This window comes from Neodiprion fabricii, chromosome 1 (genome assembly GCF_021155785.1).
Source record: "Neodiprion fabricii isolate iyNeoFabr1 chromosome 1, iyNeoFabr1.1, whole genome shotgun sequence".
Classification (NCBI taxonomy): Eukaryota; Metazoa; Arthropoda; class Insecta; order Hymenoptera; family Diprionidae; genus Neodiprion; species Neodiprion fabricii.
In genome coordinates, this window is record NC_060239.1 from 23,014,399 (window position 1) to 23,037,597 (window position 23,199).

Here is a 23,199-nt window from a genome sequence, read left to right on the forward strand (position 1 = left end):
TCTATAGTTGTCAGCGTAAGGATGACTTCGAGATTGAAATTCGTTGTTTGAAAATTTTCCCTTTGTCAAGGGCATTGTTCAGTTGTCCATGTACGAGTTGTGAGTTTGGAACTCTCGAAATGTTTGGAAAAGCCCGTCAAAATCTCCGGACGTCGTCTTGCGGTTGTGTCATACTATCGAAACAGTTACACCTTTCGTTGATAGACGTTCTGAAAAATTTTCGGTTCACGGTTTGAATTATCGTCGTAAGAAAAGTATATGGTATGAAATCTCGTTCCACGAGACGTCTGATTATTTACGAGTTACCGTTATCCGGTGAGTTAAGTCCATTATTTATGCAAATGACAGAGAAACCTCAGCTCCTTTACCTTGACGCGAGTAAATCATTCTCCTCGGATAACCAGCAAGGCCGAAACCCGCCGTCGCGTGATAATGGAATCAAATTTTTCACCAAATCGGTACAACGTTTCACGTGTAATACGCGGGTTTGAAGTAAAGGATGTAAATCTTAGAGGAAAAAGCATGACGGACTTGTCAAATGCTAAGCCAGCTGATTTTTATATCGTCGTAATATCGTCAACCCTTTCTCATAAAAAAAACCATTATGTCTCTTGAAAAACACTTCTCATCTTGACTCATTACCGTTTTTGCAATTGTGGAAAGCTGCAAGAAAGCTGCAACGTCCGACCAAAGTCATTTCATCATCAAAGTATACTGACCGAAACCTCGTATCGATGTGTCTGAAGTCGTATCGTAGGATTTGTAAAAAGTTTTGAGATCGAGACAGGTACGTGGAAAAAACAGACTCTGACTCGGTACGAAGAAATATATCTCAACCAATAACGGAACGGCTGTATCGATCATTCGTAGCAATTAACTGCCGTCTAATTGTAATTATCTGATTTTAATTGCCAGCAGTATAATTATCAGGATCAAGTAGGTACGTACTTATTACCGGATTACGACCAGTAGCTACTCATCATCTATACGTCGTGTGATTAAACTTCCCCGTCCGCTATATTTCCGCCTAGCGACGATTCGTCTGGTGGTTGAAATTATCATACACTATAGGCAACGAAGAGGAATATCAAATGATTCTCGAACCGCTTAATTAACGTGTCTCGATGTGGTAGAAGATGTGCAATTTCCCTTCTTGAAATATCAACGAGTCAACGTCCCCGAGTCTTTTGTTCGTACCTTTTCCGACTACGATTATATTAGCTTCTAAAGGTGCAAGCTTAGTATTCAAAGTTTCACAAAAGCTTATCGAACTTATTGTTACCGAGTTATTTGAAATTTTGATTGATTCAGGTGATAATAAGCTTATGAAGATTTCTCTAGAAATCATATTACGGAGGGAAAGGAATTCTTGAACCGACAAAATAGATTTTGTTCGAGTTCACTCGCTTCGATCTAGTATCCCTTATTTGTTCGAAATACGATGACTTCGATTCAAGAATTTATTTCAAGCAATCACATTTGCCTCATTCTGCTAATGGCCTTTCGGAATTTTCACCACTTGTGTATTTTAAATTCTATAACTTCAAATTTCGATACTTTTATATTCTATTTCCATTATTTCTAGTTTAACGAAGATTCACCGCTTTGTCCTTTCGTGATTGTGAGTTTTCGATATATTCATGTTCGTAATTCTGACCATTCTGATTTTTGATTCTTCTGATTTTTTACCCCCACACCCAAGTAAGGATTATCCCAGTCGTCGAGGTTAAATTTATCCAAAGCGCACACAAGCAGATCCCGGCTTCTTCGAGTTAGAATAAATTTCTTCTTTCTCTTTCTCTCTTTCCTTTCTGCTACGACCAATTTCAGGGGATGCAAAATCGTATTACGGCCCCCAACCTGTGCGTGTAAACAATCGGAGAAGATCCTTTCGATGGTCCGATGCAAGAAATCTCTAGTATCAATATTCGTTGCACCAGATACTGTAGCTTCGTTACGAAAAAATCGGCGTACCTGTAATATAAAATCAATGCTGACAGAGAGAGAGAGAGAGAGTGAGAGAGGGGGGGGGAAAAATGGAGAGTCGAAATATAGGGCGAAGCTTCCACCGTCCAATTTGTAGTGGGTAGTGTAATTAATCTCTGGCTGTTGGTCTCGGTGCTCGGTGCTCGGCTGGTTCGCTCAGCCCTTCCGACCCCGTGGAAAACCACCCTCTGTATTATGCAGGATAAGCGGGCTGCTTCGCTTGGGAAGGGTAATGATTTATTTACCGGTGAAATTGATATAAGGTGACAGAGAGACGCAAAGAAAATTATACCGAATACAAGAGGCCGCAAAGAATGAAAGCGGCATGAGTTGGACAGTTTTCTCTTTGACATTTATGCCTTGTCTTCTGCTCTGAGGTGGGGTTGTTGATTTTTTTATGCTCCGTTTCTCCCTCTCGTGTATAATTTATAATTTAGGTACTTTATGCGGATGACGCGGTGGACGGGCGGATGTACAAAATCATGCGTAATTCATGACGTTCGAAAACCGCAGAGGACGGGTATAATAAACAGATGGAAATTCCGACTGCAGGCTTATGCTGGTAGGGTAATTATTAATGCGATATAAACGAGGAGCGCGAAGAACGTATCAATTTCAATTTCATTCTGCGTATCAATGCATGTGGGCCAACTTATCGAATATGCAGATTTTGGTCACACGATTTGTTATACGAATGTATAGTCGAGCGAAAATTTTTTGGAAACGGATGAGTGACTGAAGAAAGATTTCAGGGCGTAACTGAGCCTCGTCAAATTGAATATCATTTGAAAAATCAACGTAAGTCATTACGAAAAATATTCATACACTGAATTTCTCGAACGTGATTCTATTGACTGTAATGTTCAAGCCATTTTAGTAGGAAAAAGAAGAAACGTCGTTTTGTAAACTTTTGTTTTTTCTAACATGATTTAATTTTTTCAGTAGCCTGTAAATCTGGTCGAACAATCTGAAGAATATCAATTTTGACACTTGTGCAGGAAAGGAAATAAGCAAAATCCAAAATTGCTCCAAGTTTATTTAGCTTTGTTTGACTTCATTATTTCCAGCCCCACGTTTGCGCGAATTTTTCAATCCAGAGCTCACTTTAAATCGCTGTTCCACTAATTCATCCAATGGCTCGTACAGTCCTGACCAAAAATACCGTCGAACCTATCGAAAAATCGAAAGAATCAAATTTGACGTCAAGAACACAATTTTTTTAGCAAATACAGGCTGAATATAGTCAATAAAACAGTAACTAGAATTTCATTGCAGTTCAATAATTTTTATACTATACATATACTAACGGGCTTTGTTATTTACAGCCAACTTGAATAAAAAATATTTTTAAAAACTGCTACTCCAAAATAACGATTATTGATTTAAATTACATGGAAACAAAATTCATGAGAAATTTTCTCATTTCCCATTAAAATAAAGGAAATTATCAATCTAATTCCCGGATGTTATTCAACCGTCGATGGAAAATCGAGGATTACTTTTACGTCTGTGTTTATTTGTCGCGGTAATTTCGGGCGTCATGCCTCGTATATATATCGAAAACAATATCGTGACAGGGATAAACGGAACTTTTGCATAAATTTAAATTCATAGATTTATGATGAAAAAGTATTTCCTGCCAGCGCGTGTTTCACGAAACGTTGAATATTCTATTCATAGAATTCCATGGGACCTTGCCGCCGTTTTCCCCCTGAATCGGGGCTGTAATATCGGCGCTTTAGTCGTTTGGAACAGAAACGATTGACCTCATACGGAAACGGGCGGATTAATTGCGGCTTTGAATGTTTAGAATTCCATCGCCTGACCGGCTCGTTAGGTTCACACGCACGCGATATCGGCTGCCTCCTTAACAGCGTTAGTTTTTTTTTCTTTTTTTTAATTCTAAATAGCATCCGAATCGTAGACGGAGTTTAGTTTCGAATTTATAATTTTGAATCTCTGATTCTGCCACTTTCGCACAAGTGTGAAAATTCCTGAATTCTATATTTTAAGACGTTGCCTTAAACTAGAGCTTTCATATTTCACGGTGTCCCGTGTATATCGTAAATTCAGATCGTGATGCTGAAATTTTAACAAAAGCTTTGTTTGAAAAATTTCGTAAATAGTAGACATATTTAATATGGAGAAGTGTGAAATTGTAATATTTGGAGAATTCTAACTCGTACTATTTCAAATTTTTATTATAACCGGATCCACAAGAAACGTGTAGACTAGTAAAACCGAAGAATGCGGGGTTCGATTCTACCGAAATCAGTTCTACATAGTTTGTTGCACAGACTCGCTTCTACGTAAACGTACTTCGACAAAATGTTTTTCTACAGCAAGGAATTTGAGATTCACGTAACAATTCTGCATGGATTATTTTAGAGGATAATTGTTGTAAAAAATATTTTTCTACACAACAATTATCTACAGACATTTTTTTACACAACAGTTTTCTAGTTTCATACATCCAACACAATACCCGTTCGATACTAATGATTTAAATTAAATTGGATTAAGCTCAATTAAATTAAATCAAAATGTAAGAAATTGACCGTTAAATGTATGATTTTGACGATTTGATGATTGCTCTGAACGTGGTTTGTGTCAAACAGAATCTGTAGAAAAATATTCTGTAAAACATGTCTCCGGTAGAATAATTCATGCAGGATTATTTCCAATGCGAATCCAGAATTCTTTTCTAAAAATATTTCTGTAGAATATATTCTGTAGAACATATTCTGTAGAACATTTGCCCTGTAGAACTGATTTCTGTAGAATCGATCCTTCTCCGAACCTAAGATAGGTAAATAAATCGAGTTCTGTTAAGAGTATAAATTCATGGATGTGAAAGTCTTCAGTATTCCAAAGTTTTAGAAGTTTGCAATTTTAAAATCTTAAAGTTTATATGAAAACAGCAAATCTCAGTATATTCGAATAGTTCCGTGGCCTTATTTTTCTTAGTAATTCCGTCGAATGAATTCTCTGAGCTGACTTTTTCGTACCAAATTAAAATTGTTATAGAAATATCTACACCTAAATAAATAAACACATAGTAGGTGTAAACAAAAAATGATAATACGCTTGATAACGGAATTCATTGGTAGATTGAGGCATTATTTTTTCCCTGCAAATTACAATATTACATTGCTATTTCAAGCGCTGGATTATTGCCAAACCGATGTTATTGATATTGGGAGAAATGATATCAAAATTAGCAATACCGTATGGTTAATATTACGATTTTATGTTTGAAGCCCAGCTGCGAGACGGGTGACTGGCCGTTTCGCTTTCAAAAATTATTGTCGGAACATTGAGCTACTATTTATAGGCATATTGTTGAAAAATATTTTTCAGCAACTTTGAATCAACAATTTATCTCTCTGCTGTAAATTACTGTACCTGTATCAAATTTTTTAATTGGACACGTGAAAAGGTAGGCATCACAAAAATATTTTATCATATGAAAAACAAATTCACCGTTTAAATGAGATGTATAAGAACAAAAAAAATCGATCTCTACCCGATATATATACATATATATATTTCGAAATGCGAAATCCATAAAGTTCACTGTTTTGTGAACCTGCCGGCGAAAAATTTTTTACGAATTAATCTCGCTCCGTGTAAAATATATTCAACCGCGGTAAACATGTTTATTATTAATAAATATATTATACCAACCTATCCCAGCTCACGCGGTCTGCGAGCCGAGGCGAATAAATGATTATAAAATGAAATCCCTGAGCGTATTAAAATTTTATCGATGGCATTTATCTCAACGGCTAATCATTCACAGCGCGATTCCACCTCGTCGCGGAGTGAAAATATTTCCCTTCCTTTACCATACTAGTTTTAGAAATAAATTATTATTCACCTTTATTATGAAAATTCCATTGAAAAAATACAATTTTTACTGTTACATGGAATCCAAAAATTCTCTCGGCGATGTAATACGATGCTTTTGGATAAACACCGCAGTGTATCGGACTGCCTATTTTCCCGTTGTACCAATTTGGGTAACAGCTGGCGAGGGATGATAAAGGGCGGGATTATTACTTGATATTTTCCGTGGACCGTTCTTTGTCGTAGGTACGACGCATTATTTTTGCATCGCTGCGTGAGCAAAAGCAAAAAAATGCTAGGTTTTTCTTCTCATCGTGTCATTTACCACACCGAATATCAGTGGGACGCAATCATAGGCAACTCAATATACTATTTGGGCATGTATAAGGAGTATTCCACGTCAATTCAACCAGGGTCTGTTCCTCACTTTTTTGGACTTGGTCCACGATTTTTTATATTGTTGTTTCAATTTTACAAACCATTTCAATTTTTTTTCATATTTTTCTTACCCTCCCCAGCGTCCCCAGAACTCCTTATACGACGATATTTTGACAGTTATTGCGACATTTTGAAAAATGATTGAAAAAATTACTGAAATCCTGTGGCTGAAACCAAAAATATTCCAATGAAAATTGCAGTGTGCAAGCAAAACGGTAATTTTTACTAATTATTCAATTAATCGATCAATTTTTTTTAGTCAATTTGATTTTTTTTAATTCACAGGGTTCGATATATGTTCCCAAATACAACAACAATTTGTAAAATTTAACTTAAATTCTAAATTGAAATATTAAAATAGTTAAAAAAGAATTATTTTGAATTATTTTTCAAATTCCAATTGAAAATTACAGATCGTTGCTGCATTAGAGAAGATATATCGAATCTTGGATCTTAGAAAATAAGATTACAAAAACTGGAAAAAATTGTTTAATAGATTGAAAAACGGATAAAAAATTACGATTTTTGGGTTTGGCCATAGAATTTATGTAATTTTTTTTTTTTTATAATTTTCAAAAATGACTCAATCACTGTCAAAATATCGTCATTTGAGAATCTCTGGGGGCACCAGGGACGATGGGAAAAATCTGAAACAAAATTGAAATTCTTTCCAGAGTTGGAACAACAATATGAAAAACCTCCGACCAAATCCTAGAGGATCTTAGTCGAATTGACGTGGAATGCCCCGTACACAAGTATCCTTGCGGTTTTTAAGACGCTTTGTACGTCGAGCCGTCAGAAGTCGGGGTAGACATGACGGTACCTCGATAGCCAGCCAAAACATTTGGGGCGATTTGATCGCGAGCCAAAAATCGAGCAGTTGGAAAAGTTACACCTGGCCGATGCAGACAAGCGCGTGGTTCTAGGATCAAGAATAAAGAAATTTATCTGCCTCCAAATTGGTCCGCCGCGACGCGTCGGTCTGCCCCTGTGATTAAGAATTTAAGAATTTTCGGGTGGCTGCCTCCGCTGATCATCGACCCAATGACAGAATTACGCGCTTATCGCCGATAGATTTGTAGTTTGAAATTTTTTCCACGTTGCTCATTCGCTCCTTGGCACGACGCTGGCTATCGCCTGCACGTTTATTACACACACGGGTCGAGAGAAGTAAAATTCAAATTCCATTTACCCACGCGATTTAGGATGTACGATGTTTGAGGATTTTATTTTTTTTCTTTTTTTTTTGGAAATTCTACATCTCGCGAATCTGTGATTCAGATATTTTCTGTATCTCGTAATGTGAGTCGGTTTTTAATAAATTTCATTGCATCATCCTGACATTTTTTTTCGTTACGTTCACGGAAGTTTGAATTTGGATTACGAGTATTTTTCACGCGTTTTAAAATGGTCCCTGATTCTATAATTGAAACAACGAAACATTATTTCTCATCCGTGCTATAAGATTCATAAATAATGTCAAATTTAACCAGTATCTGACAGCAGAATTTTACGCTGTACTATTTTCAAATCGTCTGATGCAGGTTTTATTTTTAAAAATCAATTTCATCCCACGCTATATGGATAAATGTGATATTGAAACAGCCACGAGGCAGCGGATCTTCTATCAAGATCAATACGGAAAGTGAATGTTTCACATTTAAGGCCGATTTAGACACATGCCAAAGAATTGAAAAATTTACGTTAAACTCGTGTATCTAAAAATTTTCAAACGCTTTTTTACGGGGGAATAATTTTCCGTAATTTCATTGGATTTTAGAAAATACATTTCTGTTCTTAGGCAAAAATCCTGTTTCAATTTTTCTTCTATTTACGTGTAACACAAATTATTCAACGAGAAAAAGATGCCTGAACTGAAATATGCTGGAATTACGAATATAAAAAAAAAAAAAAAAAAATTTGTAAAATTCAGAACCGAATCAACGTCTTCTTTATCGAAAGACATAAAATCATTGAAACTGGCCAAATGAAAAAGAAGAATAATGTTTACTTTCACAAAACAGCTGTGAAATTTCGTAATCTTTTAAAACGATGACACATGACAGTCAGAATTGAAAAACGATTCCGCGTTAAATATTATTCTACACTTACGACGGGAACTCATATGACTTATATTCTCTGATTCACCTGTCAAATATTGTCAAGTCCCGGCTATTCTTCGTTACGCAATGCGACAAAATACGAGAAAGGCTCAAAGTTTCTTGACCGTTCCAAACGTTGACGGAGCCAAAAAATTGTACCTCCGAGCTGCTTATGTATTCCATCAGTCAAGTTGGTATAAATCAGCGGATCGATGAGGCTATTTCGAGCTTTAACCACCGTCGCATTTCGGCCTTGATCTCTCTCTCTTTCCCTCTCTCTCTCTCTCTTCCCACGTAATTCCTTCTCCCTAAGCAATCTTGCGAGTGAAAATACACGTATAGCTCGAGAGTACGTTTGTTTGTCGCGTACGATACGTATAACGCAGAATGTGGTGCACCGGTCCACAATTCGTTTCGGAGACTAATGTACCCGTCGTGTCGTTCGTCCTTCCTCCACGATGCTGTCCGCGTGCCCGTGACGCTGGCTGGCTGGTTTATCTTTATGCTTCCAAGTGTCGGCCGAGAGGGCGAGTAATGGAACCTTGGTAGTGACGTCACTGGATCCCAAGTAGTCGAGACCGACGAAATTTCACCCGCAACGCGAGAAATTTCTATTTGCGTTTACCGCAATGATCGCGCATTATTTGCATTTCATACAACCGTATAGTTTTACCCAAAAATATTGATACGAGTGTACGATGAGAATGAATTTTATTGCTCAAACGAGAGGGTTTACTTTTTCAAATTAACGGCTTTAGTCGAGTGAAAAATGCAGTAATAAGAACAGATTTAATGTTGCTTTAAGCGGAAAATATAGCATTAGAAACTATGACTACTCTGAATAGTTACTAATGCTACGTTTTCTTGCATAAATTCTAACATATTGTGGTAAAATGAAATTTTTCACTGCCTAAAAACTCGATCAACTCCGCTTTGAAGGAAAAACGTTCAACCCTTATTTCAATTGAAGCAAAAGTTTTCCCAGTAATTATTTCTCGGGCGTTAATTAGGAAGCGAGCCCTTATTTTTCATCCGCATTCGTTGCGATTTACACGGGTAACGGAGGACCGCCTCATTCTTCGAACCGAAGCGGAACCGCGAGAAATGTCGGGGATGCTGGGCCGGCTTGATTTTGCAGATCGGAAATCCGTCGAGAGAATTTGAAAATTGATCCTCGCAATGCCGAGCGGCAAGAGCTTTATGTTCACTGGCGCAGTGAGTCAACCGTCCAAGGTGAGCTTGCGGCGGCATCACCGAGCACATTTTCACCGACATAAATCAGTCTCGAAGACGCGATCATCCGAGATAATCCCTCCGGATTAACCGTTCAGCCAGCCGTTCCGTTTCGAACGCCCCCCTTTCGCCCACCGTCTCGACCATTGGACCCGTATTCCATCGTCAAATCTGTCGACGATATCCGTGAAACTGCTTTTTCTATTTCGACCGAATTACGACACGTGCAGCGACTAACTCGTGGCAGCGGCCACGTAATTGCGAGCTTTCACGCTGGCTAACCGGCGATTTCTTCATTTCAATTTTTTACACCTCATCCCAACCTCCGATTTCAGGGTTTCGACCCTTTCAGTCGCAGCGGTGAGTATTCTCGCCACCTATTTTATGTACATTTTTTGTTTACTTGGCGAACTTTTCAATTCGGTAAAACAGGCATCGTTGAAAAAAGTGTTTGAGTATTGTTGGAATTACGAAAAACGAGGTGCGCGTAACCATTTTGCGATATCGTCGATCCTTTTTTTGGTAATTGCAACCCAAAATCAGTTTGTTCGATTTTCTCTACTTTTTTAGCTAAACAAGGCTTTAACACCGATTTATTGTCGCACAAGCATTAAATTTTCGCGAAAATAGTTAAGGACTGAGCGGTAACCGGAACTAAAAATTTCTCTCAGTGAACATACTTCACTGCGGTTTTTTGCTATTTCTGATCGGTGTAATGTAAATTATTATTATTAGAAACAAATTGATTGAAAAAAAATCGTGAAAATTGAAGGAATTATTTATTTCCGGTAAAGTTCTGTAAATCACGTATAGTTTTCATGGGAAGGTGGTAAAAAGATTAAAATTTACTTTCTTCTTTCTCCGAGCAATAAACAAAAATTTGACAAAAATTGAAATACAACTGCACAAATTTCTTGCCTACATGGCAGAAATACAAAAAAATATTCCGCCTCCTGTATTCATACTCAACCTTTCCAAAAATACGTTTAGAGTAAATACCTAATCTGTTTTTGTTCGTAGAATCATAGACTTAATCTCATAAACAAAATTCTAAACTTTGTGAAGCTTTTTGCAACTAAAACCTTTTGCAGTTTATTTGTGGATCAAATAGTCGACCGAAACGAATAGTTCAAATTCTGCCGATACTATTTTTATTCAGGATTTTTTTTTTCATCGCCCTACCGGACAAAAAGGACAAAAATGATGTAAACTTTAATTATATCTGTGCACAAGATCGGCGTAATAAAAACTTTAACATCGTACACTGGGAGAAATTTTTAGTTCCGATTACCGCTCAGTCCTTGACTATTTTGATTTTTTACCACAATCGAAAAATATAGTTCCAGTCTACATTTTCTTGTAATTTTGCGAAAATTTAATGCCTGTGCAACAATAAATTGATTTTAAAGCCTTACTTGACTAAAAAGTTAGAGTAAACCGATCAAACTGATTTTGCGTTGCAATTACCAAAAAAAAAGATCGACAATAATGCAAAATTGTTACGCGTACCTCGTTTTTCCTAATTCCAACAATATTCAAACAGTTTTTTTAACGATACCTGTTCTACTGAATTTTTCTAGCTACTGTAACAAATGAAATTTTTCTCAGTGTATGAATTTCCATCCAAAGCTTCATCGCAGTGACTCTCTGGCGTAAGAAGTAATAAATAATCCAAATTGCTATTGCGGATACGGAATTTCCGTAATTATTTTGTTCTTTTCAAGTTCTCATGTTTCCCAGAACCAAAGCTCAACTACCGGCGGCGCCCTCGACGCGGTTACGAGTACAAAAATAATTCATTCTGGAACAACAAGCTATTACCAAACCCATCCACGTGCTACCAGTACCATATGGAACCCACTGACACCAAAAGATCTCTAACCGCCGACTCTACAACCACTTCCGGCGCCGAGCTATTCCCGTATTGCGCTACAAAAACTGCCGATTATCGGGGGTGACTCGATTTTTAAGTGTCTTCGCGCTCTTTGCATCGCACTCCCGAGTACTTAAACTCATCTACTTGATTTTCATTCGGTCACCTGCTGCTCAACATCTGTATAATTTTATATTTAGCGCTACGTCGCATTTTGAAACACAAAAAACGCTTCGCAACATCGTTCAGATCGATGCGAAATGCAGCTTAAGCAGGGTGGTCACCCCTTTGTGCTGGATTTTTAAGTTGACGCTGAATTGCAGCACAAATAACCAGCGGTTATACGGCTAAGAGAAAGGAGTTAAAGTTTGGAATTTCAAAAATTATCTACAATTGTTGAACCCCACAGTTAACTAACCTAACCTGCCACGTTTGTTCACCATTCATGGTAGAAACCGCTATTTTTTCGTATCCATCGATCTTGATCAGGAAAATACCAAAATATTTACACGCTCTCGGATATTGGAAAGAAACTTTTGCGATGAGAAATTCATTCTAAATTTTACTCACCCATTGCTACAAGAATTGAATACACCAATTTTTCAAAACCACAATTTTGCACTTACTGTGCCACAAAGAAATGTTTACGAATTGGACATTTTTTTTTCAGGGTCAACTTTCCCTCGTTCTACTCTAAACAATATTTTTAAACACTTTTCATATCGGACAACGCTTCAAAACCGTTGCTAAGATTTTCACGAAACGTGGTGCACATTTTGTTCCATTAATTAGTGTTCGCAAAACGTAGAATGATTCACCCTCTTCGGAGTAAAACATCTGTCAAGTTAAAATGGAAACCATTCGCATAAGAAAAAAAAAAAAAAATAAAATAAAAAAAGCTCCACCAAACATTCTTCCGAGTATTCCCTCACGTACGAAATCCCGAAAATTCCTGGCTTTTCGCAGCACCGCTGTTCGGGATTCCCTCAACCGCTGCGGATCATCCCGTGCCGGAAAACGTATACCGACCTGCACGCGTGCTTGTGAGTGGATACGAATGACTTTAAAATGGGGCACTTTCAAAGCAGGGAAATGGCGAAGGAGGGGGAGAAGAATGGATCGAAGGAATAGAATTAAACTCGGAACTTTTCAGCGGGTTACAGTAGAGCTGCTCGCGGTGCCTCTGACGATCCAGCAGGAATATGGGATGGCTGGGGTGAAGATATTCAAGAGTGACGATCCGCCTCCCGGTCCTCAATCGAATCGGAGTGCTTTTCGGCGTAGCTTCTAATCAACGCCCATTTTACTACTCAAAAGCTCGTGAAATCCAACGAGTGGAGAACATTCAACATAATTAATCGTCCCGAAAATTTAACCGCTAACGTTCAGCTCGAGAAATGATTTTACCAGCGGTGATTTCCCACTGTTGAACCGATCCAAATACCGGCTTCGCCCCTTGCAATAGTCACCGTTTTATGACCAGGAATGAACTTTCGAATAATGCTCAAACTGCAGACATCGCCTCCTGTAATTGAGATTCGTGAATATCAAAGCAAAGACAAGTTTCTTTACATTTTTGAAAGAAAATATTGAGTCAACTCGCATTGAAAATTGTTCAAGGGATGTTGAAGTTTGTTTTCTAAGTCATGTATACAAGTAATTACCCACACTGAGAAAAATTTCATTTGGTATAGTAACTAGAAAAATTCAGTAGAACCGGTATCGTTAAAAAAACTAAAAATTGTGTAAATATTGTTGGAATTACGAAAAACGAGTTACACATAACCGTTTTGCGTTATTGTCGATCCTTTTTTTGGTAATTACTCTACTTTTTTAGTTAAATAAGACTTTAACGTCAATTTATTGCTGCACAAGCGTTAAATTTTCGCAACAGTTACAAGGAAATGTGGTAACAGTGATCGTAATGAGAAAGAACGGTAACGGATACTAGACTTTCTGATAACAATTACAAAACTAATTTTCATTTTGCACGTTGAACGATATTTTTCGATTGTGGTAAAAAATGAAAATAGTCGAGGACTGAGCGGTAACCGGAACTAAAAATTTCTCTCAGCGTACGAATTTCGTTTGACAAAAGCAAATTCTAACACGTGTCAGCAAACTTTAGATGAATTTTAATTTCAAAAGGTCTCATGCGATGGCCAAAAATGATAACGAAATTCTAAAACAAGAACTCTCGCTGATTAGTTTTAATAAAAACAAGCTGATTTCAAGGTTTCGTGAATCTTAGAAAGTCGTTGGAAACATCTTCTGCAGGCGTTCTTAGATTGAATTTTCCTTTTTAACCGACGGAATTGTAAGAGCGAACTCATTTCATGGGTGGTAAACTTCCTCACTGAAGTGAAAATTCACACGAATGCTACTTCAAACGAGCAGAATTTGCAAGAATTCCAATTCACGCAAGGAAAATATTAGCAGAACGCACCGGTGGATTTTCAAACTTTTCCGATAGGCAAGAAATTTTAATTATCAATAAAGTTTTAAGTAACAAGTATTTCTCTGCCTGTTTGGTTCGAGGGTATTCGGTGAGTTCCTGGATATCAGTTCAAATGGCGTTAAAAACTGGTGTTCTCCAAAAGTTTCTTGCGTCATACTTTTTCTTATAGAAAATTGGATCATACCTACGTTTTTTTCTCATTTCACTTTTCTTGCCAATGAATGGTATTTACGTAGTTTGATGGTTAGTCGATAGACCGAGTGCCAAATTGTGTTCTTTACGCTACCAAGACAGGTGTGAAATAATTTCAAATTTTTATGAAAAAATTTACGAGCTTTACGAAGAACGATAAATATTCACGTGACTAAAATCAACATCAATATCGGAGGAAAACACTTGTTTCAATTAAATTCTTACCGATCGCACTTGAAAATGTCACGTCAATTGGAAAGTTTGAATTCGGCGAATTTCACTTAGGATAAACAGAATTTACAACGGTTCCGGCTGAGATAAGCCGTGCTTTACACCGAATTAGAGGAAAATCGAGAGTGCGGGTAAAAAAAGTTGAAAAAAAAGTCGGTGTTTCTATTTTCTTTTTTTTTTTTTATCGGAACACGGGCAAATAATAACCCAGCGGTCAGATCGACTGCGGAAGAAATGAAAAATGTACGAAATCGATGTTCACCGAGAATCAGGCGTCAAGCCACCGAAAACCAGTGTGAAATATTTCAGGCCATCACTGATCGAGCGTAAAACGTGTGGCTGTCATATTTCGAATAACACCAAATCGGCGCGAATATATATATACATATATATATATATATATAATAGCCGAAGATTTTACCCAGAGGTGCGATGGATTTCCGCGTTTCCACGGAAAAAATTCACCCGAAAACTACACCGCCGGCGATGACTTCCGGTACAAGGTACAGACTCGAAGCTAAAGAATTCTCCCGATCCCGGATCGCCTCGGGACCCGGGAAACCAACCCCCGACTCCATTGTCGTTCCAATTTTCCGCAGACAAGCGCCTGTCTGCCCAGATGGCACCGTTCGATACCTTGCTGCATTCACGGCGCTGCTTATATATTCTACAAAAGATCACATCGTCGGGCATAAATCTAAAACAGCACCGAGGATTCGTTTTAGAGACTCGCTAGTGTATTGCTATTGTCACGGTCGGAATTGCTATCGAAACTCGGAACATCGTTAAGCCGAGATTCGTTGGCAAAAATTCAAACTTTGTATTGATTTTGTTGCGAGATGGTTGTACAAATTAATTATTACCAATTGTTAATTAGCTACGGAGATCTAGTTATGGACGAAAGTTGAATTAGATGTATTTAATCAAGAGACTAGTTTTTTTTACAAAGTCTGCACTGATAAATCCTCGATATTTTCTCACACAGGTCCGAATACGTTTGAGTAATTTGTGTTTATGTAAAATATGACACAAACAGCAGCTTATACGGATTTGTAAAGTTCTTTCGAAATTTCGTTCACGGCAATTAATGCATAGACGAAATCAATATGTGTTTTATGGTTTACTTAGAATTTTCTCACACGTTTTTAGTCGCAGTTTTTATAAAGTATCAGTTTCAATAATCGCTACGAAATAAAAAACGAATTCCACGGATCAAAGCTTTATACAACAAGTTCTATGGGTAAAAATTTACGAGTTCGGTTACCTAGCGAGGTTTGAAAAAAAAAATACAAATTTCGTTTTGCTAAAAAATTCAGTTCAATCAATGATAAAAAATCTAGCGCATCGAATGATTGATAGATAGATAGATAGATACGTTTATTTGCCCCGAGACAAGTCCCCTCAGGCAGCATACAAGAAGCTCATAGAAACAGATTATATGCATAAACATTGAACACAATAAAACTAACAACAAATTAACATGTGTTAAGATTAAGGTTAAAAATAATGAAAAATAACGACTAGAGAAGGAGATAAAAAATATATAAAGGTAAATAGACCGAAAGAGAGTAGAAAATAAGGACAGAATAATAAGATGAAAAAAAGATATTGAGTTGAAAAATTTAACAAACAAATAAATAAGTAAGTAAAGAGGTTAGAACATGAGCAAAAATATAAGAGAATAGATAAAATTAGCATGACATTAATCCTAACAGAAAAAATTGGTAAATCGATTCAATTGGTCAGGTGTAAAAATAAATATATAAAAACGACATTGCCGAACGACAGAACAGAGTATAAATAACATAAAATAAGGACATACCGCAAGTATTTGAACATTACACTCAGAAAACATTTAGAAACAAATAATTAAAAATGTCAAAGATGTAGCTGAGTAACTACATAAGTACACGAGAATGATAAATGACAAGGAAAATTGCTTAAAAATTTCTACGTAAAATGATAGAAATGCTTCTGGTAAATCGATTCGCTCAATGGCCGTGGTTTTCAAAATAAAGCAACTAATTAAAAACGAAACGATTGATTGTGAGTTGATAGAACCGACAAAATTCAGAAGGGGTTTTTTCACCGAAATATCAAATTTTTGTTATTTTGTTTTTTAATCGTTTTTATCATTTCATTTGTTTTCACACCGGCCTGCGTAAAGCGAATCGAGCTCTCCACTTCGCTAGCAAACTCAACGTGATGCAGTTTGTATCAATTAAGTAACAATTCGGTGTACAGCGGCAGGATAAATGTGTTGAGGCGGCGAGGCGAGGCGGCAAACTAGCGTCGTGTGACACTGGGAATTATAATAATAATTCAGGAAGAAAATTGCCGTTGTTTTCCTAAGTAATATCTCAGGGCGTATTGCCGTTGTCGTATACATTTATTTCGGCTGGTGGTAATTTCACTTTGTCGCCGACTCGGGGAGCTCTCGGTTTCGGTGAAAGTGCACGCCGAGTTGCAAGCTTAGCCGATGACCGAGCCGCACTTATTCAGGTTTCGTACGCAGAGGGAAAACCTGGAAAACCGGGAAAACTCAAGGAGTTTCTTACAGCAGGGAAAAGTCAGGGAATTTCGAAAATAAGACTGGAATTTTAAGTTTCTCGAAGAAGTAAACTCGTTCTTACACGTACGTTACTTGATATCGAACCTCCTTTCGTTTTTTTTCTTACTGAAAATCGCTGGATGTTGTTTGTAAATTAGTAGTCGGACGGTAAATTAATTACTAGGTAATACTGAAGGTATTAGTACATGTTGATGTGCAACAAAAATTGTCATTAATCAGCGGCATATTTCTTGGAAGGTTACTGAAAAAAATCCTATTCTCAGGCTGGAACATCTGGAATAGTCTGGGAATTTCGGGCTCCAAAAAGCGTACGAACCCTGTTATTGTTGGTAACCCATAGTTTTAACCAAAGAAGTACAAACAAACTATTTTCGTCAACTTTGGGCGTTGCTCGAAGTGTCTTTTTGCATAAAGTTTATACCTTGGGTTATTTACTTATATTCACGAAGCCGCGGTTCGTATTTCGAGACAAACATAATTCGTAGAAATATTATATTTTATCCGACTACCTTACACGTGTTTTCAGTATTTTCACACGCAAGCTCTTGAAGCGAACATTCTAAGAATCAAGAACCTATGTGGTCAAATGTTCTTCTGCAAAATCACAAATCATTTTACTTCGAGATCTTTGAATATTTTTTTTAATTATTATTGCTTCGACAACGCGTGGCTGAATTGAAAATCAAAGAATTGTATGCAGGCGATGATTAGCGTTATTCAATTAAAGCGCCGTTTATTTTATTTAACCGACAAATATCGAAGGCTATTCAGAGAATTGAAAACAATCGTTTCTCCGCAGCCCAATCGCAGCTTTTCTACCCCCATCAGGCGATAATACGACTGGCCAATTGCCACCCTTAAACTCGTTCCGACTTTTCAACTCCACATCTCTCTGGTCTCAAGAGAAAGTCTCATTATAAATTATTCTTCTCGTCCTCCAAACACGACTTTCGTTGGAATTATACACGGAGAAAAATGTTTCGCTGCCGCAAATCACGTTTAAAATTGTAATCATTATTCATTCGCCGTTGCAATTACTTGAAGAACTTTAACTTTGTAAGATTCACTCGGAAATATAAATAAATCACAAGTTACTGTGTATTTGATGCTTATTTACTGCTAGCAGCACGAAAAAGATTGCAATTCTCGACGGTCAATTTCCTTTTTATAACACATGCACGATTTGCGGGTTCTTTTTTTCTTCATCTAAAATCAGGGACAAAAGTAATCTTTTCACGAGCGATGAACAATAAAAATCAAGATCGGGCGGAAAAGTGATTTCCAAACTTTTATACTAATTAATAGTATATTATAAATGTATCGCAAAAAATATACATATTGTATTAATTTCCTGATTGCATACAATTCTCAAATTATTAATTAATGTGATTTGATCCCGGACTTTTGTAAAAAAAACGCATCATCTATACACGTGTTAAAAAGATATGACGTGTGTAAGTCAGTAAAAGTGTCAAATGATCAAGTGGATGAATAAGAAACTCTAATTTTTATACGTGATCTGAAATATTTTGGATTTGACGTCCGAGTTTCTATTCCTCAAAAACATAAAAATTGATAATTTTAACTATCCAAGGATTAACAAGATTCAGGATTCCTCTTTAATCCGATGGTAGATTTGAAAAATTCTAGAAGACACCAGCCGACAAAAACGTTCGCTTATAAACTTCTACAAAATGACCAAATATTTCTAAAAGTATTGACAAATTCACAAGTTTTTGTGGTCACCATTTCTTGGAGAAGAAATTTCGAAAGCTTGTCAATTTCGACGACGTAGTTCAAGTACGGCGTGAAGTAAGAGAACGATTACAAGCAACAAACTTTCATACAGCTTGAAGAAAGTCTGCGGCCTATTGTTTTCGAAGCGACGACGATTCGAAAAAGCACTCAGCGTTGGAAAATACCTAGAATGAAAAAATGACGAAGCGATTTATTCGTCATTATTCAATGTGATTAATCTGCGGCACATCCACCGTGTAACAATAAAAGTCACAATATCGCCATTATTTGGCCAACTTGGTCGGGGGTCGCGGTTAAACAACGCTAATAACGATCGATCTTTCCATCGGACTCTTCCGCCTCGATAACCTCACGAAATCATTTTTTATGCCGTTAGGCGCTTTCACGTCAATTTTTCCGCCCGCCTGAAAGCACGACGGCAAAAGCTTCGGCAGTAATGTTGTAAGTAATGCTTACTGTTTGATTTCCACGAGCCAACGATGGCGGCGATTTGACTCCCTCTGAAACGTTTCACCAACGTGAAACGCCATCCCGTTATATACATTATCATGTCTAAACGACTAAATCATTTTTATCGCCGCACGCTAGTTTTGTACAGTTCATCATCTGAGTAAACAGATCTTTTTTTTCTCTCTCTTTTTCTCTTGTTGCTTTTTTGACGTTCGCATGAACTATGGCCGATATAAATTTCGCCGAGTTATTTGATGCCCCGAAAAAAATCTGCCGAGCTTGCAAAGTTTAATTATACGCGTATAATATACACAAGGGGCATTCCATGACAATTCGGCCGACGTCTATACGTCCGACTATATTGCATTTGTTCCCATTTTCGTTTATACATTAAATTCAACTTCAAAATGGACTGATATTTTTTCAATATTGTTTTTTCATCAGCTGTGGTTTTACTTGCTGAAACCGTTTTTGTAACGCCGGTTTCCGAGCTCACGGAGAACGCCAATTTTCCAAGCAACTTGGAAAAATCTCGAATTAAATACTCGGTCGGAAAACAATACGCAATATTTCATCAGTTACATAAGTACGAATAATTTTTTTCCGTGGTTATAACCGACTTCGAAAAACTTTACTATTACTATTCAAAAAGAGTAACATATTGAGAAAGGAGAAAACGATTTTCTTGAAACGATACGCATTTCAAATTGTACCAAAGGTTAAAAATTTACCAGATTCGGTTGATTTCATTCAAAAGACTATTTTTTTTTTTCCACCAAGTCACCGAAACAGATTTTCTTTTTTTCGGTAATCGAATCAATACTGCTATTTGTTGATTATAATCGATATCGGTGAAATGTTATGATATTTAATATTCAACAATGCCAACACGATACAGAACGAAATGTTTCAATGAATTTTTAAAAAAGATTCTTTCGAATAAAATGAGTTTTCGTAAAGCGGAACCGAATAAATGTCCCAGATTTTTAACCTCTTGTAAGCAATTTGAAATTAAGCATCGATATTTAATCTTTCACTTTTAATTCCAGTATTTTTTATTTCTATATTTCTAAAGATATCCTCGTAGCTCGCGAACGTAATAATTCAAGAAGTATTCAATACACGAGAATCTCGTGTTAAAAATCGACAACAAGTGCCGACTTTTGGTCAACCAGAGTCTTTAAAGCGACTTTCACCGCGGATAGTACGTAAAATGAATTTTATGTTGGAAACAAAGATCCTTATCTGACGGAATACTTTGTTTGGTTTCAGGTGTGCCGAGGGTTTCACGGGCCTCCGGTGCGAGAACAAGGATGTAACAAGCACCGGAAGTGCGTACAACCGTCACAGAGGACCATTTTCCTGCAAGCTCGGGCTCTCAACCTCGTACTACTGCTAGCGATAAAGTGTCGGGGTCCGATAAGTCGTAAATTTATTGAGGCCCGTGCACGAACTGCTTTTCCTCCCTCCCAACTGCAATTAGTAAACCGAAACGCGAATTAGGATAATATAACGACGACTCTGTAAAAACGGGTAGCCCGCGTTGTCTGACTCTCTTACAGGAGAGAGTTAAATCAGAGAGAAATTAATAAGATTATTTTAGCGAAATGTTACATGTATAATAATATCGATAAATCGATTGATAACAGGATAAAATCAAACGACGTCGACGACAGAGAAGAATAAGAATATCTCATCACGCGCGATTTAACGACAAACTTACTCTGTAATACACTTACAACGATTGATTCGATACAAGTTTTTAACATTGTTTCAATTCCTTACACGATACTGCTGCACTTTTCACTATACATTATATTTCCACACCGAATTATAACGCGGCAATTGTGCACGGATCGATTGTTAATTTACCGATAACTGCAGCGAACGACGCGACGGCCCGTTTGAAAATCTGCGTGGGTCTTATTTTTTTATTACTTCTACAGCGAACATACCAAAGAACCCCTCCTCCCCCCGTCCCCCCTCACCATCCGTGCCTATTTTTCCCCCCTACCGCCCCATCCGCCCCTCACCGCCCCCGGTGCCTGAGTGAATATCGCGCATAATTTTTATCGTCAACGAAATATCAACAATCGTTCGGTTTGGTCTAAAAAAATCAAGATAGATAACAAATAACAATAAACGAAAAAATATAAAATCAGGAACGGCGACTATCTTAATTGTAAGATTAAACGCAAATATACTTTACATCCACGAAAGATTGCTATATATATATATAGGATATATATAATTTATGGATTTTTACATCGCGTTGAAAGATCCATTACGCGGCAGACTGATAATTTTTGAGATGAGAGACAGAACGAAAATATAACGAGCATAGTAAGAACGTTTTTACGGTAAAGTTACAAGCTAGGAATTGGAATTGGGAAAAATTTTATAATCTTGCAATGTTTAATTTTAATTATTTGTTCTCTAATCACTCCATACGAAAACTGTCAAGCCTAAGACGAATACCAGACAAAGCGCGTAAAGATTCACTGGGCAAAATAAAGAAATAAAAATGATGATGATAATGATAATAATAATAATAATGATAATAATAATAATAAGATTATTATTAGTAGCAGTAGTAGTAGTAGTAGTAGTAGTAGTAGTAGTAGTAGTAGTAGTGTAGTAGTAGTAATAACAACAAAAATAATAACAATTATAATAATATCAATAGTAAAAATAGTAATAACAGTAAGAATAGCAATAATATTAATAATAGTAATAATAATAACAACAACATCAATAACAGTAATAATGGTAATAATAATGATAATGATGATGAACACAAAAGCAGAAGTAGCAGCACCAACGACAACAACAACAACAACAAAAACATTAATAATAATAATAACAATAACACTAAGAATCATAATAACGATAATGATAACAATCATAATAATGATAATGATAATAGTAATAATAACAACAAAAACACCAACATCTATGATAATAATAGTAATCATAATCGTAATCGTAATCGTAATAACAATAATATTAATCGTAATATTAATAATAATATTAATCGTAATATTAATAATAATATTAATCATAATATTAATAATAATATCAATAATAATTTTAATAATAATAATAACAACAACAAAAATAATAATAATAATCACGATAATCATAAATAATACTAATAATAGTGTAAAATAAATTAAAGTAATAATTATTGTAGGCTAGCCAAAACAGCAGAGGTATAAGGTATAGTTAAACAGAATGGATATGTATAAATAGGAAATATGAAAAAAGAAAACTGGTATACGGAGTTGAGGGGTTTCTGAACAATCTGTTTTTGTTTTTCATTTGACTAGAATTGATGCGCAAAATATACGCGATACCGAATAGCTTTTGATGATGCGATAGTTAGACGCGGAGTGAAAGTGAAGAGAAAAAAAAATAAATAAAAAATTAAGAACGCGATCTGGTGTAGGATTTGCGTATCGTAAGTCAACACCGGCTGCAATTCGGTCGAGCTTTTCGCAACTCGGTCACGTGTGTGAAAAAGGTATAATACATAATATATAGCATTCTGTTTGGAGACCTCTTAATAGATGTCCAATATCTGCAAGGGATACACGCGCTGTGCTCCGCCAGTCTCGGGACCCTCTTTTACGTTTTACATTATATCATATATATTTATATATAGATATATACACACGAATACAAAGAATCCTATACATATATGTATATATATAAATATGTGTATAAAAACCGGTGGAAAAAAAGAAACACAAAAAAAGAAGGGAAAAAAAAGAAAAGAACTCACACAAAGACAAAGAACGAAAGAAGTAAGAAGCAATCGAAGAAGGGAATTTCTTAATTTATTTATTTAATTCATTATTTTATTAATTATTGATTAAACGTCATATCTTCACCTCGGCAAACACTTTTGTTGTTTACCTTGTGTTGTCCTTGTCATATTTATTATTTATTTTTCATTTATTAAACGTTTCGAAATTCAAATATTATAATTATTTATTCATTATTATATGGTTAATCGTTATACTATCTACCTATGTTTATCTATTAATGTATATAA

At 36.4% G+C, this 23,199-nt stretch overlaps 1 protein-coding gene across 2 annotated transcripts in view; it reads left to right on the forward strand.

The window, feature by feature from the left end:
- The window catches only part of LOC124187766 (protein vein), a 259,802-nt gene that overhangs the window by 204,368 nt on the left and 32,235 nt on the right, over positions 1-23,199 (forward strand). The window contains exon 5 of one of the 2 annotated variants that reach the window (XM_046579889.1): positions 20,415-20,473. In XM_046579889.1, the coding sequence (XP_046435845.1) occupies positions 20,415-20,473 (59 nt within the window). Of the gene's footprint in view, positions 1-20,414; positions 21,140-23,199 lie in introns of those variants that run through there. The other variant, XM_046579888.1, reaches the window with a different exon arrangement.